Raw genomic sequence first — 17,671 nt, 5'->3', positions numbered from 1 at the left:
CGGCTACTTTCTCTAGGGGGATCGAGTTAAGTGTCGGTGGGCGGCCCAGTTTCTCACACATTATAGCACCTCCTCAGCTGCCACATGGAGCGCTGCTATAAAACACCCCCGGCAGGCTGAGGCTAAGGAGGCTGGCAAGATCTGCTAGCAGCTCTGTGAGTACTTCTACAATGTAATTGTATCCAAGTTAGTCACACACTCGGCCGACACACGTGGCTCCAAATTTAAACTGACATCACTGCAGTCAGTGCCCAATGGTGAAGTTGACTGATTAACAGTAAGACACAATAGGGTACCTTGAGTCACGGTCCCTCCTGCTGCTGCCACCCGTGCTTCTTGAAGTTATGCCACTCCTGCTGCACCTGACTTCTCCGCTCCCACTGTAGCAGGTTGCGGGGATGAGGTGATGAATTTCCAACATTACCTAACGCCGACTGTGGCTGACTTTCGCCGTCGACAGTCAGAGGCTCAGAGTGATTTCTGTGGGCTGGCGCTTTTGACCTTTCTATACCGAACGCGGTGTACCTGGACAAGAGCGGCAAACCTGTTTGGTAGACTTGATTCAGAGGACTTTTGAGAGTGATTCAACGTATCCATTGTGCCAAACTTTTTGAAATTCTGCCCAGTTTTCAGACCTACAGAGGTGGAAAAATACTGCTTGAGGCAATACAGGGCTGCAAGCCAGGCTGAAAGTTGCCAAAACTGCCATCTGCGGTAAAGATGGCTCATGGATCCAGATCCCACCTGCACCATTCGGCCACAGACAGGGACAGAGCGGCTGACTCACGAGTCAGTGTCACTGAGGCAGCGCCGGGGGCCAGTCGCAGTGAGACTGGTTGCAGCACGCTGCTGTGCTTACTGGTTGCAGCATGATTAACGGCACAGTGGTGGCAGTAATATCTTGTGCGACCGGGACCCAACTCACCAGGCCGCAGCCGGGCTCAGATGCCCATTGATGATCATGAATCTATAAGTGCCTGGGAGAGCCGGTAATCTATTAACTATAATTAATGCTCCCAGTTTTCCAATTTTACTGATTTACAGATAAATACAAACAGAAAACAGCTGTTTCATGTCTGTATTTATTTTTAAAAGTGGTAAAATACAAAAAATTGTGCCTCTTTTGAGTGACTGTCCACGGTGTTCTTCATGAATTCCAGTCCAACAGCTGAGCAGATAGACAGCATGGGGAGTTAAAAACAGGATGGGATTTCCTTTTAGACGGGCACATGATAACATATATTTGTATACAATGTTAATATTTACCTGTAGTTGTAGAGTTTTATTAAATTTGGCTGCTTTATTTGCTAAAACAAGACTGATTTTGATGTACGAGTGCATGTTTATCAATTCAATAATTATGAAGATATACCATTTTACGACTTCATTTGTTCTCAAAACATAAAATTAATATGGATAAATACCACTGGAATGGTCAAAATACAGACAGAAATGTTAAATACCATAAAACCGGGAGCCCTACCTATAATTATCAATGACATCTTTTTTAAAACACTTCTCTGTAACTGCCATACATAAATTGCTGATGCAGTACTGAGCTATGTGACTAGGTCAGTGTAGAGTACTAGTGCGCTTATATTTCTAGTGATTTCCGATGTTTATTTCCTCCCCCAGCCCGGTGTCCCAGTAATTGTTGCTGTCGCCTGGCAGGCACGCCTCTTTCCTACACGCCTATGCGGGACCTGTAAATCTAATGAAAGCAATTTTTAACTGAAACCATGAAGGTTTGAAGCATTGGTAATTGAGAGAAAAAGTTTCCATTAATACACAAAAAATGAAATATGCATTCCAGTGACCAGTTTTGCTTTCAGAGGTCCTCACCGGCGTCGTGACTGGGGACAGACTGACTTTGCTACTGTACAGCAGCTGAGAATGTATGCAGCCAGCTGAACCAGTGAGTGTAACAAACATAGAGACACTTCTCAAGTACATCAGCATCTGCATTATATTTCCCCATCTAGGTGCAGCACTGTAGTGTTGTGAATTTGCTAGAGACAAGGCACTATAAAATTAGCGCTTCCAGAGTGATTTCGCACGGAGAGGGTTTAAATATCCCTTTTGAAAGCACTCGACTGTATGTACCAATGATACATTGCATATTCCCAAAACTACGATCAGTTTACAAAGGCCCTAGGTTAGTGCCCTTCCATAACTGTGATTTGCAGCAGTTGTAGATTTTCTTAGTTTCTTGTTGCTCAAATAGGTGTCATTTCTGATATTTATATACATTTTCCTGGTTTCACTGCTTGATTTTGCTCGCGAGAAAGTGTCACTCTTATGTATTGAAATGTTACTCATAATCACACTGAAATTATAAAAATGTTGCATATAGGAATTGGAAACCTTGGCAGCTATGACCACCTGAAGGAGCTCCACTGGCTCCTCATACACAAACAAGCACATTTTGAACTCCTTAACTACACTTTCAAGGCACTACATAACACTAGCCCAGCATACCTCAACAATTGGATCTGCTTTCACAAACCTAACAGACACATCCGCTCGCCTGTACTCCTACTTGCACACATCCCACGCACAAGGAAAACCAGATCCAGAGGTCAAGCCTTCTATATCGATCCTACAGGGTGGAATGAACTGCTGCTACACATAAAAGCCTCCTCCTCAGGTCGTGAATTCTGCAAGAAGCTGAAGACCTGGCTTTTTGAGTAGTTCCACTAGGCTGTGAGTTTGGCTAGACTCAAACCTCCCCAGCGTCAGGGAATCCGATCTGGTGATACTGCGCTCTACAAATCTACATAACATACTGTAACATACCGGAGCAAGACCACTGACTCATTGTCAGTGAAATTGCTCCGCCTCGCTCGCAGCTCCATCATTAAGTGAGGCCTTCCCCCGAGCCCCTGCACTCTCGAGTGTTGGTGTTCGAGGCCCTCCTCCAACCGCAGGTTTCACCTGCGCCTCATCCCTGGTGGTCCAGTGGACCTCTATCTCCCTTCTCTCGCTCTTTTTCTCTCCTTTTTCACTCGTTTTTTCCCCTCACTTCTATCTCCCCCCTTCACTCTCCTTCTGGGTCTTTCCTCCATTTTCTATCGTTTCCCCCTCATTTCAAGCTCCCCCTTCTCTCTCCTTCTGTGTCTTTCCTCTGTTTTTCACTCGTTTTTACCCTCATCTCAATCTCCCCCTTTCACTCTCCTGTGTCCTCTGTGTCTTTCCTCCACTCTTTCTTGCACTTTTGCTGCCTTATTTGCACTTTTCTCTCTTTTTGCCTTTTTCGTTTTACCTGTTCTACCTGTTTTTCCCCCACCGCTGCTGCCCCCATGGCCCCTCACCCCCAGCACGACCAGTGCGACCGGCCCAATCCAGCTCCCCTCCCCACTCCCGCCTCCCAGCTGTCCAGCCGTCCCCCACTTAATGGCGGCCATGCCGCCAGCGCGCCAAAGGCAAGCCCGTCTGCGCATGTCCGCGACCCGACTGCGACCAGCGCCAGGAACCCTGGATCTCTGCACCGCCAACGCTACAACCCAGCGGCACTCCGCGCTCTCAACCCAGGCCGCAAGAACAGCTGCAAGCTATCATCACCAGCCGACACCCACGGACCCTTCAGCTGTCACCGCTGCTGGCAAACCTGCAGCACCGCCAAGAACACAGACCCAGCGCAACCCGTCCACAAGAACACAACCAAACCAAAGACCCTGCAATGCATCCTCCTCAACGTCCGATCCCTACACAAACATGCCACCGAAATCTGAGACCTCCTCGACAGCATCACCCCGGATGTAGCATTCTTTACCGAAACCTGACCCAACACCAACTGGGGACCGAACATCGCCATTCCCCAAGGATACAAGATCTCCAGGAAGGACCGCCCCACCCGCCCGCCCGGGAGGAGGAATCGCCATCGTCCACAAATCCACCCTCCGCCTGAGCACACACTAGCCCACAGACCTGATGGAACACCTTCACTTCAAGATACTGGCCAGCCCTACCTCCACCCTCATCTGCTGACCCCCTGGACCCTGCGGACATTTCACCAACTCCATCACGGACATCATCTCCCCGCATGTCATCGCGTCCACCAACTACATCGTACTGGGAGACCTCAACTTCCACCTCGACAACCAACTGGACCCCAGCACCACATCCCTTCTGGACAACCTCCACAACATTGGACTGTCAGATCGTGACCGAACCCACGCACTCAGCAGGACACACCCTCGACCCCCTCTTCACAACAGGAAACTCCATCACCTTCAGCCACACCACCGAACTCCCATGGACTGACCATCGATGCGTCCACTTCACCTTCAGAACACCCACCCTCCACAGACACCAGCACCTGCTCCCACGAAGAAACTGGACCAGAATCACCAACGACCAGCTAACGTCCTCACTCAGCAACACAACCCCAACCATCGCGGAAAACGATGACCCCAACACCGCAGCCCGAATCCTGCACAGATGGATCTCCGACAGCACCAACACCATAGCCCCCCTCAAGAAAAACAACAACACCCACGCCAAGAAAGCTAGATGGTTCACCACCGGACTTCAAGATTCCAAACGCACTTGCCGCCGCCTTGAAAAGGCCCGGAGGAACACCAAATCCACAGAAGCCCACAACAACTTCAGAGCTGCCACCAACACCCACCACCAACTCATCAGAAAAACTAGGAAAAAAGCGATTGAAGACAGAATCTCCACTCATGCACACAACAGCAAAGAACTCTTCAACGTCATAAAGGAGTTCTCCCAACACACCAGCGAGTCCACTGACATCCCTCCCTCACAAGACCTCTGCGACAAACTCAGCACCTTTTTCCACCACAAAATCAAGAGCATCTACGACAACTTCGACGAAGACAACCAACACACTGAACCCTCACCAACCACCCCGACACCCTGAAGCCAGCGATCGACAACTGGACAGCCCCCACCACCGAAGACACACTGAAGACGATGCAGCCACTCCACTCCGGGGCCCCCACGGACCCCTGCCCGCACCACATTTTCAAAAGAGCCGTTGACACCATCGCACCCATGCTCTGCCACACCATCAACCGCTCTCTGGCAACCGCTTCGTTCCCCGACGACTGGAAACATGCTGAGATCAACCACCTCCTGAAGAAACCCTCGGCGGACCCCACCGACCTCAAAAACTACAGACCCATCTCCCTGCTCCCATTCCCAGCTAAAGTCATCGAGAAAGCCATCAACAGCCATCTCGCCACATTCATCGAAGAGCACAACATCCTTGACTCCTCCCAATCCGGCTTCAGAAAAAAACCACAGTACGGAAACCGCCCTACTCGCCGCAACAGACGACATCCGCACCTTACTGGACAAAGGAGAAACAGCAGCCCTCATCCTCCTCGACCTCTCAGCGGCGTTCGACACAGTCTCTCACCGCACCCTAATACGCAGACTCCACGACGCAGGGATCCAAGACAAGGCCCTCGACTGGATCCGCTCCTTCCTCTCCGGCAGAACGCAGCAGGTCATACTCCCCCCCCCCCCCCGCCCCCTTTCCTCTCAGACCCTACACTTACCACCTGTGGAGTCCCCCAGGGGTCCTCCCTCAGCCCTACGCTCTTCAACGTCTACATGACTCCGCTCGCCCCCATCGTCCGAACCTACGAACTCAACATTGTGTCATAGGCAGACGACACCCAACTCATCCTCTCCCTAACCAACGAACCCAACACCGCCAGACACAACTTTCGAGGAGGCATGGAAGCTGTCGCCAAATGGATGAAAAACAGCTGCCTACAACTAAACACCAACAAAACGGGAGTACTCATCATGGGCCCAAACCCCAATACCTGGAACGACACCTGGTGGCCCCCCGACCTCGGAAGCCCGCCCACCCCCACGGACCACGCACGCAACCTGGGAATCATCCTGGACTCAGAGCTCAAAATGGACCACCAGATCAACTCAGTCTCGTCCTCCTGCTTCCACACCCTCTGCCTCCTACGTAAGACCTTCAAATGGAGCTCCCGCGAACACAGAAAGACCGTCACTCACGCCCTGGTCACCAGCAGGCTCGAATATGGCAACGCACTCTATGCTGGAATAAACAAAAACCTCACCCGAGAGCTACAGAACATCCAAAACGCCACCGCAAGACTGGTCCTCAACCTGCCAAGACACTGCCACATCTCCCAGCACCTGCTCACACTCCACTGGCTCCCCATCGAAGCGAGAGTGACCTTCAAGATGCTAACCCATGCTCACAAGGCCCTCCACGACACCAGACCAGCATATCTGAACAGCCTACTCTAATTCCACGCACCCCAAAGGACCCTACGATCTGCCCAGCTCTCCTACGCTGTGGTCCCCCGCACCAGAAAGACCAGATCAGGAGGCCGCTCCTTCTCCTTCCATGCAGCCAGAGCCTGGAACGACCTTCTACTCCACCTCAGACAGACAACATCGCTCCCCATCTTTGCAAGAAATCTCAAAACCTGGCTCTTCGACAGACCCCCTCCTTTATGGACTGGAACCTGCGAACCCCCCCCCCCCCTCCCCTCCCCGGCGCCTCGAGGCACTTACGGGTGAGTAGTCGCGCTTAACAAACACCTGATTGCTTGATTAACACAGGGGCACGTTTTTGTTCTTGAGGAGGATTAAGTAGCAGACCCTAACATATACTGCTGTGTGTAAAAAGTGCATTTAATTAACCATTGGTACATCAAATGTATGCGAGTGCAGTAAATTAAGTTGTCCTATGCCCTTGGTCGATGCAAAACTGTTATCCTACATCTGGATTTGTGGAATGTCCTGGTTTTTGGTTTTCAAGATCTGGTTACCCTACACTCAAGTCACCCTCGTTTGAAGGGAGTCACCCTTCTAAGACTCATCTTCCCCCTCTAACAAAGCCCAATTATAGGTGGAAAAGGTTGAGCTGTATGGGTGAGTGGCAGGTGGATATCATGTGTAGTTTAGGGCTCCTGCCTGCACCCGATAGTTACTGGTTGGATAGGCTTATGCTTAGTGCCAGAAGGCCACAGTCTCAGGGTCGAGATGGCTGACTGCAGCGGTTTGTCTGTGGAGACACCGGGGACGGTGACTCTTCAGTGTTAGTAACCGCTATATAAATGCAATTACACAGTTCGGTGAAGTGCTTGGTCAGAACGCAGGGCGTTGATTCTCCAGGTGACTGTGCGACTCACGGGTATGCAAGAGCAAGCGACTATACCGTAAAGTGAAAACACTTACCAACCTCACCCACAAATCGATACTAATGCCCTTACCTGTCTCAGTCGCAGAAGAACAAAGGTGCTGTGTAATTTACAGTGAAGGGAGTCAAAATCGACATCGACTCCAACTTCTCGAAAGCGTGTCCGCCATATTACAAGGGAAAACGTCATTGGCTTGCTTTTGCTCCTATTTTAACATCATTGAAAGCTGGCACTAAAGTAGTCATCTTCCCTGTGCTTTTTAGTGAGTTATTCAGTAAAGTTAGTTTATGTTTATAACATGTATTTATTTAATTTCTTACATAACAAGAAAGCTGATTTACGTGCACTATAATTTTAACAGCTATTGCCTGCCTTCATACTGTTCATTTTCAAGATGGCGGAAATACTTGACTAATGGATAAAGATTTAACCTTGCGCAAACTAAACATTTATTTTTAATAAAATTCAGTACTGAAAAGCATGCCTTGGTCTCCCCGCTTGTCCGCCGTTGGCTGTACTGATGTGGATAATTACATTGTAATCTAACTCCATGAAACCACAGTACGGTACGACTGTAAACCATATTTGTGAGTGCATTTAAAGTCGTGTGTCTAAATGAGGCGGCCATCTTTGAAAGGGAAAATTATCATTAGTGTGGCTCATTCTTCAAGAGGACGAATCAGATTATCTCGTAATTATACTATCACGGCGTTCAGGAAATGCACACGCTTGACCATTGACATCTATTTTGAAAAAAATGTGTCAGAAGGAAGGTGTCCGCGCTTAATGTTGGCCATGTTGGGGTCAGGCAGGTTATTATACTTTCTCTGAGAGTACTATCGAATGGGAGGCGCGAAGTGGTTGTTATGGCAACGGGAACGCGCCGGTTCGCAGTTAAGTAGCAGAAGGTAGCTGTGCGGGGTCTGGCTACAGCGCTGCCAAGCAGGATGGTGAGTATTTAACATTGGTGACAATCTACCTGTCAAAGTTCGAAAGTTAAACAGAGGTTACTCACATTTTAGAATCCAAGAGGTCACACTGCCAACGAGAGGTAATTTAATGCTGTGAAAATAAACATCGAGCAGTTAAATTAATAGAGAACAGATATTATCAACCTTGAAAGCAAAAGTTCTGATAGCTCGTGGGGGGGTCAGTTGGACACTGGCTAAGGAAGAACCAAGAGTGGTGGTGGAATGGGTCTGAAGTAGTTTAATTCTATACAGTGGGGCTCAAAGATGATCCACCCCAGGCCCGGCCCCAGGAATTTTTATTTGGGTGGGCCAAAGGTGCATTTGGGTGGGCCACTGGTGGGCTCGATTTGTCACATAATATGTCTGGGCAGGCCTGCTTCAGTGCCCTCCTTTATCTCTTCTTAGTCTTACAAGGCCCAATAAAACACACTCTTTTCCAAATCTCTTTCTAAATATCACTCTCAAAAAGTGTTTTGTCCATGTAACATTCCTTTGATGGGAAGAGGAGGTTTCTGAGGTGGGAGTATCAGGCAAGTAACACTTCTCGGGCTCCCTCTGTGCCAGCCTTCAGGGAGAATCCCTCTTCATTACTACCTCCACCTGACCTCGGACTCTGCAACGCACTCCCTTACAGGCTTGATTATCCACTGCTCCTCTCTAGTGCACCTTAGCTCACAGTTGACCTTTGAGCCCAATGCCGTTCCGCGCCTGCCTTCAAGCCCTCGCTGCGAGGGCCAAGGCTCCTGTTTGGGTGGGCCAGGCTCATGTTTGGGTGGGCCTGGCCCACCCGCTAGAACCGGGTCTGATCCACCCTCTCATTGTCTTATTTCACATTTGGATGTGGTTGGGTAGTGCACGTGGCATCTGTTAGTATATTGTCAGTAGACCTTTGTGTACAGTAACATCTCAAAGACCAAACACTCTACAGACTGATCTCATCGCACCTGACCTATTCCTTCTCTCACTATGTTGGCTTCCCGATTAATTCCAAATGCATTCAAAATGGCTGTATATATCTTCTTTTCTCTCTTGACCATGTGCTTATATTCCCCCTATGGTGCCCATCTAATTTTGCTAATCTGTTTCCATACTATAAAATTGGTGCTCTTCTGTGTTTGTATTTCAAATGTCTTCATTCTCTTTCCCCATTTTATCTATGTTCCCTTATTCATGCAATACTGCTTGTCGTGCCTTGCATTCTGATTCTTTGCTTCCTCTTGCTGTATCCTTACAATCCCTTTCCCCTTGTTTCAGTCTCTGTAAAATCAGCTTCAATATATGTTTTCTGAAAATCCCCGCATGTAGGATGCTGAAGGGCTTGCCTACATGGGTAGCATGCTACACCATTTAGGGTATGTGGTTGGAAGTATGTTGTCTTTGCTTTGATCATCCCAAGTGTAGTCATTTTTCAGTGATTATTATTGGTTACTGAGGTTAGTCTTGTGCTCATAAGTTTGCGTTCTAATGTTTTAAAAATAGAAAAGGTCACATAATGTAGCTAATTTGAATGTATGTTTATCTCAAATCTTGTTAAAAAAGTAATTGAAAAGCAGCACCCCCAAGGACTGGATGCTGTTTAACGCTGTACTTAATGTTTTTTAAGGCTCAGTTTACAAACTTCTCACCTGCATGGTGATGGCAGTATTTCTATATGGAGATAATTTAAGGACAGCGGATAGACTGAGCTGTTAAATCAGCTTCAGGGTCATTGCTGAAAGACCATTTTGGCGATTGCAAAATCAACTCCAATGGAAGCACTCTAGATCATAATTTACACCGCCGTCTATGTGTACACTGACACTGCATAACTCCAGTTGGGTAAACATCTGTAAGGGAACAGAAGTATTCATGCTTTGAAGCTTTTGTAAGATACATGGACAATATTTTGTTGATATATAAATGCAGGTAATTATGAACGTAGGATGACTGAAAAGACGTTTCAAAGTAGTGTTAAAATAAAAATGTTTGCTCTTAAATTGCAAGAAATCTCAGAACATGATAATTTAAAAAGATTACTGTTTCACTTATCTTGACTAAAATGCTTCAATGTCAAACGCTAGAAGTTCGGTTTATTGTCCTAAATCGACATTTAGGACAGTTCCCAGTAAAAATATTCACAAGAGCAAGGAGTAGAATCCAGAAGAAGGTTTTCGTGCATCCTTACATTGACCTGCAGAGGCAGTCAATTATATGTTATTGTTATGTTTAAGCAATTTGATTGCCCGTAGACTGTCTTGAAGGCAGTGTGACATATAGCTGCTGTTAAAACAATTATGGAAGCCACTGAACGTACTTATTGGAAAGTTAAAGATTAGTATGTTACCATTGGTTATTTATCATTTATTTATAGAGCAAGTGTTGAGGGATATGTATGACAGTAAAATAATTTTGTCATGGACAGAACTGAGTTAGATATTTTGATATGTGCTTTTCCTTCTATTCGTGCTAAACTGTCGAACCATAATTTTGGATATGAAAATTAATGTAGAAAGGACTATTTGCCAGAAGAAGTAAAACATCTTTATGATAAGCCAAACTATCAAATGGTGGACCATGGGCACTTGAGCGAGACTGTTGTTCATCTTTGCCTGTGAATAGGTGGGTGCAGGTGCTGAGGGAGCTTAGGTGAAGAGCTGTAAGCAGCTACTCTATCTCACCTATCTCACAGCTCTACCAGGCTGATAACTTCCTCTTGGGAGCTGAGGGCAACTATATAAATTAATTTACATTTTTTCTGTGCAGCAGAAATCAGTGGTTGAAACGAGTTTAATTTGTTTAGTCCATAGCCCATGTTTCTTGCGGCGGAAATGAGGGAATCTATCCTTTCCCATGCTCAGTATATACAAGAGATTTTTAAGTTTCCATTCAACTCTTATGTCTAAGTCACTCTGTTGAATGTGAAGGTAGAGGAAGTTGCTGGGTCAGGATGCATTACCGACTTGTTTAAAAGAAGTGCTTTCCTGTATGAGTGAGCGTTGGCTTAAAATCAACGTGAAAAAAACTAAAGTGGTTTTATAGGCACCAGGACGAAAAGTTAGGGCACTTAAGGCACAGTTATGAAAAATCTTATATAAAACCCTGGATGACTATTTGATGAGTCACTGTCCAAATACTGTGGCCTGATTGTATCTATGTTACAAGGGTAGTCTTTGCTTTCGACACAGATCCTTTAAATCTAGAGATTGTAAGCAGGCTTTGTATACCCCCCTTTAAGACTTACTTTATCGTCGGTTGATGGATTTTGTCCAGGAATCTTCTATATGGAACAAGTTACCAGCAGAGTTAAGAAGAGCTCTCATGTCAAAGGCAATGTAGGCTCAAGACATTCACTTTTTAGCATTATGCTTTTACCTGGGCCACAGTACGTCCATTCATTAGCAGTACAGCACCAAAAGACAACTGTTGTTGAGTTGTGTGCTATATCATTATTGTATTCATTCATGCACCAAGGTGATTGCTGTTGAGGGGTATGTTCAGTGGCTAATGCAAAGAGACATCAGCTCTCTTGCAGCTATAGCCAAAGGAGAGAAGAACCAGGTCCTTGTTCATTTAGCAGAGAAAAATCAGGTGCCTGTAGACTCAGGGCCTTATTTTGAGTTTTATGGGTCGGTTACTCCATCACAAATGTGACGGATATCCTGTCTACCTTATTACAAGTGCCATAGGATCTAATACACTTATAGTAAGGCGAACGGGATATCTGTCAAGTTTGTGATGGAGTAACCCTGCCGCCAAACTCCAACTCAGGCCCACATCTGGACCAGACTTTCATAGATGTTGTTGCTTTAGATGTAAGTTGGCTCTGCAGAGTATAGCTATATCTCTGTGCAGGAAACAATGCTAAAATTATGTTATGTTATTTTCATGGTGTTTTTTAACTGCACGCCATATGTCTTTTAACATGGCCTCTTAGTTTTGAGTTATGACATGTTATCCCGGAGTTGTGTGAGGGAGCGTGGTGGTGGGGACTAGGGGTTGGTTAGGTAGGAGGATAGGGTCTGTTCATTCAACCTTCCACCAAAACTGGAATATGCGTGCCCTTCTCCTCCATTGTGCATATTTTTCTCCTCCATGCAAAGAAATGCCCCTAGGTCTTGGTTTCTGTGTTAATACCTGTCGTCATTGAGTTTCCAGGATTTGTTTGATTTTGTATGAGATGCAAATTGTGATGGTACCTCTAGCCTGATAATGGAACTCCCGTATTTCAATGTCTGCTAGTAAGTGAGTTTTCTCCTGTGAAATGCCGGAAGGAGGTTTGGTTTTGCGATCTTCCTGCCACCCTGAGTGGGAGTGCTGGGGGTCATAGTGGTTGGTTGTTCATTCTACTGAGTGTAGGTATTTTAGGCCAGTCGTAGAGTGGGACAGTGTATCACTGTCAACAGGACCCCATCGTATACAGAGGGAGAGTCTATGTGGTGGACAGAAGTATGTGATAAACAAGCATTGGCATAGCCAATAGGTCTCGCCTTTGGGACCTTACAAGTGTTTAGTTATCCAGCACAATATCCTTGGTGCAACAACATTAAGTGTTGCATGGCTAAACTAAATGTTTCGCAGAGCAGCGCATGCGGGCTGGCTCAGGCAAGACCTAAAAAGCAGGCACTGAGGCAGGTCACTATCGGGCTCTCCATTTTTGCCATCACGCTTAGGGTGGAAAAATATTTTAATGCTGTAGCAGTGCCACCCTTCACTGCCTTTGATGCAACTCCAAAGATACACGTTCTTTCACAGTCTCATCATTTCAGAACTGAGGCATTTTCAATAGCTATTGCTTATTTATCTTATGCAACTAACAATCTTTGACAAAGCCAATAGTACTGGCTTGTTGTAGGTATAATGTTACTTGTTGTATTATATGTCTGGATGCAATGTCGGGAACAGCAAAATACAAGTCGGGCGGCACACTATGCTATGCACACATTTTTAACTTATGTGTTTAAGCCACGCACCTAATTACATCGGCCACGCCACTTTGAGAGACAGCCCCCTCCGCAGTTTTTTCATCACACTTAAAGTTCTGCCTCCCTCTAACTTCTTGTGTACCTCACAGGAACTTATGCAGGCTCCTGGGGTTGTTGATTGGCGATGGAAAGGCAGGCGTGTTCCCTCTATTTAAGGATGCTTCTTTTCATTCTCAATAGCCCCCCCCCCCACCTCCTCCGAGTGTATAAATCCCTCCCCCAGGCACCGCGTGCTGATGCTCTGCTCCCTCAGGTCGCACCAGGTGAATAACACTGTCATTAGCTGACGCAGGATGCGTGTTGTTTCAAACTAAGACAAGACATACGAAGGAGCCCTTGGAGTTTACCGCTAAATACAATCTTCCCTAAAGACATCACCAGAACCGCTCAGCTATGTCAGTGGAAGTGTGGGCGCGTGTTTGTTGTGTGCTTGAGTGATGGCGCATTAACCATAACATCGCGGCTCGGGAGCTGGTGTGTATGCTTCACTATGAGATGTGTTTAATTCGGCAAATATGCAAATTTTTCCAGCATGCGCCTGACGATAATTTGTTATTTCTGATTCATTTTTCACGTTACTATACCAAACTACTAAAAGTCAGTTTGGAACTCCTGAGACACAGAAGCTAACAGTGGTGCGCGATTTTTGGCGCTTTAGACAAAGTGCAGATGGTGGTTGTTAAAATGTGCATCTGTGTGTAGAAAACCTGACTGTAAATATCCGGTCTTGCAGTTGTTAAGCATCACAGAACACACAGAACTTCTCCTGCTTGGCGAGTTGGTCTCTCGAGAAGGGAGCGCCGCTAGTGACATGGAAAGCGTGATTGTTTCTGACAAGAGCTTCAGGACCGGAGTGTACACGTGTGCTTAATTTCACGAGGGGCCCTCGGTGCTGCTGATAGCCGCGCAGGCCTGGCCGCTAGTAGCTAACAAGAACCAGACTGTTGTCGATGACGGGACACGGGGGACACCACATCTGCGCTCCGGAAAAGGCTTTTTACTACGGACAAGGATGCAGAATTGATTGCCTTACGTAATTGGCAAACTTTTGGTTTTATTTACGTTTTACTTCTCCAAATTTCCGAAGTATTCTCTCCCGTCAAAAAACAAACAAAATATTCAACCGATGACAAAAAGGGTAGCTCCGGGATCTTCGGGTCACCAGGTGCACCAATTGTTACAGTTCAGTTCGAGTTCTCCTCCACAGGTTTGACTGAACTCTCCTGACACAATTACCTTTGACGTCTAAATCCAAAGAAAGTGATTCACGCATGCAGAGGAGAATTTATGGTGACAGTGGTGCTGTTAGAACACCGACGACAACACATCAGTCGTGCAGGCTGAATTAACTACCTTAAGCATTTAATATTTTACTCTAAAGCCACATAGGGTCATGTGGAAAAGTGGTGAAAAAGACACATTTACTCCTTGGGAATTTTATTGGAAACTTTAGCAACAAGAAAACCTAATCCACATCTTGCAATATTTCGAAGACAAAATAAAACGAGTGGTGCGCGTGCACGCACCACAGCGAGCGATCTGTTTTCAATTATTGCGCCCATGTCTGGGCACGATAATTGAAAACAGATGTGACCTGTAACCGCAAGCAATAGGCCGTGGGCGGAGCAAAGGCGAAACATGCACCCGCCCTTGCCCAATTGCGTGCTGTGTTTCTTAGAAACGCAAAGCCCAGTAGCCTGAGAGAAAAACAAAAGCACACGCACAAGCTTGTGGTGAGCTTTCTGAAGCCCATTACTAAAAGTCTTGCAAGCAGCGCATGTGCGCTGCTCTAGGCTCGCCCTAAAAAAGAAGTTTAAGCCACCTTATAAGATGGTAGCCTATGTCCTTTCTAGTGCTCCTCTATATGGATGAGAGCATAATGACATACGTTGCCAAGTGCAAGTACTGCCATGATGAAGGGGATAGAATGCTAGCAGGAATGGAATCCTAGTGGTACTTTGTAACAGCTTGTGTTTTATCAAGTTCATCTGCAGCAATTGAGTCTAAAAGAGGATGGGTGGATCGTACTGCTTAATCGCATCTGCATAGCTATGTCAGCACAAGAACGCATCACAACCCAAGTCGCTGAAAAAACACAGTCAAAGATATGGGCATGTGCCATCAGTATTAAATACGCTTATTTGGCATTCCTCTAAACAAACTGTGCAGTTAAGTTATTAGTATTTGTATAGCACTTGCTCATTATTATGGTATTGTAGCTTAGTTTCAATATTGGTGGACAGTTGTACAGGTGCAGGGATGACATGACATGATTGTGTCTATTTGTTGGTGTTTGTTTGCCTGAGATTACCAGAGAGGTTGCCCAATGTTTAGCTGAGCATGGGTTTGTGCGGGTTATTATCAATATAACATTCTTTTAATCTTGGAAGATCCTTATAGCGTCTTATGTGTATGGATGGTTGTCCTAAATGACTTCTCCATTTTTTTCTTTGGCTTGGGTGGTTTATTGTCTATTACTTGGCCAGATGAAAGTATATTCTATACATGCATACCACAATCCCTGTAGGAAATTATGATGCCATGTTGTGCTCATAAGAAGTGCAGCAGATGTATGCTGGTTTCATCTAGAATGTGTGTTGGTGTGGTGCGGGTCAGTGGCTTGCTATTTATATGGCTTTGGTGTCAAGGTGTGCGTAAAGGTGTAATGTTTCTGTGTAGCGTGTGCTGTTTGAGGGTGATTATTGTGTAAGTGTCACTGGAAGGATGGCTTGTGATGAAATTGTCAAAATATGCTTGTTACAAAATGGGGGTCTCTAGTTGGCAGAAGTATGCACCTTTGTCCAACTAGGGACCCTTCCTTCTAGTCAGGGTAAGGGGATTACACACTCTAGATAACCCCTTGGCAGCTTGGCATGAGCAGACAGGCTTATCCCGAAGGCAGTGTGTAAAGTATTTGTACCCAAACACACAGTAGCACAGTGAAATCCCAAGAAGTGAACACCACACCAGTTTAGAAAAATAAAGTATCTTTGTCTAAATCAAACATGACCCATAACAACATAAATCCAACATGTATGTATCAAGATATCACTTTTAAAAATGGTTACTTCAAAAATTGAACTGATGAAACAAATCGCTCCACCTGGGCCTTTTAAAACGTCGTGACAGGCACAAATCCAAAGTACGATGCCGACTGCGTGGTGTACGGGTCGGTCACTAAGTCACACGGACCCCCTAAACAACAGTAACTTGGAAACAAAGTCAACAGGTGATGCACGGCGTTGCGGAGGTGAGTCGTCGATGGCTGAGGCGAAGCCGGCTCCTTTGTAACAGTGGGTAGTCCAGGCATCGAGTCCTTGAGGATGCGAGGTGTCGAGTCCAGGACAGGGGAGGTTAGGCAGCGTCGGCGGTGTTGCCTCGGTACCCGTGAGGCAATGCGATACCAAAGAGTTCGTGAAGTCACCCTCGTTGGTTCTCAGCTCTGCAATAACGTGATGCTGGCGCTGGAGGTGATGGCGTCGGTGCGAGTGCTGGTGTCGGGAAGGCGGATCACTGCAGGCGTTGGAGTGAGGGTGTTTCGTGCAGTTCACGAGCAGTGCCCCCAGCCTCGGTGCAGGGCGTGGCGTCACTGGCGACGTCGCTGACTGAGTTGGAGTTGTTCTTCTTGCTTTGCCGCACCAGCCACACAATTCTCAGGGCCCAGGAACTGGAATTAGCACCCTTTCATGAATACAGGAGTCCAGATGCTGGTCAGTGGGTTGTAGGTAAAGTCTTTGTGGCCATGAGATTTCAAAACAGGAGGCAAGCACACACAATCACTTGGAGATTCTTCTTAAGCAGGTTCTCAGCAAAGTTCCAGTCTTTGTCCTCTGTTTGGTAGAAGCAGCAACTGCAGGTCAACTCAGCACTTTATGACTTGTTGACATTTGCTGGGGAGAAGCCACCATTCTTAGTAAATGTGTGCATTTTTCTCCGACAGAGTGATCAGCGCTGCCAAAGGTTTCCATGCCAGGGTTGTCTCGAGGCGCTCAACTTTGAGGCAACTACATTGAATTTTGGGGCCTGGTTTTCACGTACCTAATTAAGAATACTCAATTTACTGATCTCGCAAGTATGGGAGGCTCATTTTCGGTTGTCAGGGTTTACATTCTTGACCTTCAGAGCACTGCATTTGTCAGCAGCGAGCGTACTGTTTACTGGGCCAACCTTCCAGCTCTTGCAGAGACCTCCGCTGATGCCATATAGTGAGATGATGGCATTCAGCCATTCCTGATTGAACTGCACTAAGCATGTGGAGGTTGCAGTTCTACCTTTGCCATTCTAAACATGGGCCTACAAGTCTCTCACTACTTGGTGCTGTTGTCTGCAAAACCTGGACTTGGGGACAGTCATTACCACCACATGGGGCCGCGTGACACCCATACATGGGCTCCTAGGAACCAGACTGCACCACGCTGTTGGCTAAAATGCCAGAAGGCGGTGGAGCTGTCATACGTGACTTTGGAGCGTTTTCAATCTATGGGCAGAATTTCCGTGCTTCCTAGTTCTTTTAAAAATGAAAGTCCTTTTTGTACTCCAAGCCATCAGGTACATGCATTCTCTTAAATGTAGTGCT

The 17,671-nt window shown here is 46.5% G+C and overlaps 2 protein-coding genes across 4 annotated transcripts in view; one reads left to right on the top strand and one right to left on the bottom strand.

The window, feature by feature from the left end:
• The window catches only part of ETFRF1 (electron transfer flavoprotein regulatory factor 1), a 48,211-nt gene extending 40,840 nt beyond the window's left edge, over positions 1 to 7,371 (bottom strand). The window contains exon 1 of the mRNA XM_085652769.1: positions 7,236 to 7,371. The gene's annotated coding sequence lies outside the window, so the exon portion shown is untranslated. The remainder of the gene's footprint in view (positions 1 to 7,235) is intronic.
• A 667-nt stretch (positions 7,372 to 8,038) lies between these two features.
• The window catches only part of DNAI7 (dynein axonemal intermediate chain 7), a 543,004-nt gene continuing 533,371 nt past the window's right edge, over positions 8,039 to 17,671 (top strand). For all 3 annotated transcript variants that reach the window (XM_085652767.1, XM_085652765.1, XM_085652766.1), the window contains exon 1: positions 8,039 to 8,113. In XM_085652767.1, the coding sequence (XP_085508893.1) occupies positions 8,111 to 8,113 (3 nt within the window). In that variant the 5' untranslated portion in view covers positions 8,039 to 8,110. The remainder of the gene's footprint in view (positions 8,114 to 17,671) is intronic.

This window comes from Triturus cristatus, chromosome 4_1, assembly GCF_964204655.1.
Source record: "Triturus cristatus chromosome 4_1, aTriCri1.1, whole genome shotgun sequence".
Taxonomy (NCBI): Eukaryota; Metazoa; Chordata; class Amphibia; order Caudata; family Salamandridae; genus Triturus; species Triturus cristatus.
Note: the sequence above shows the minus strand (reverse complement) of the source record. Positions and strands in the feature narration are given on the sequence as shown.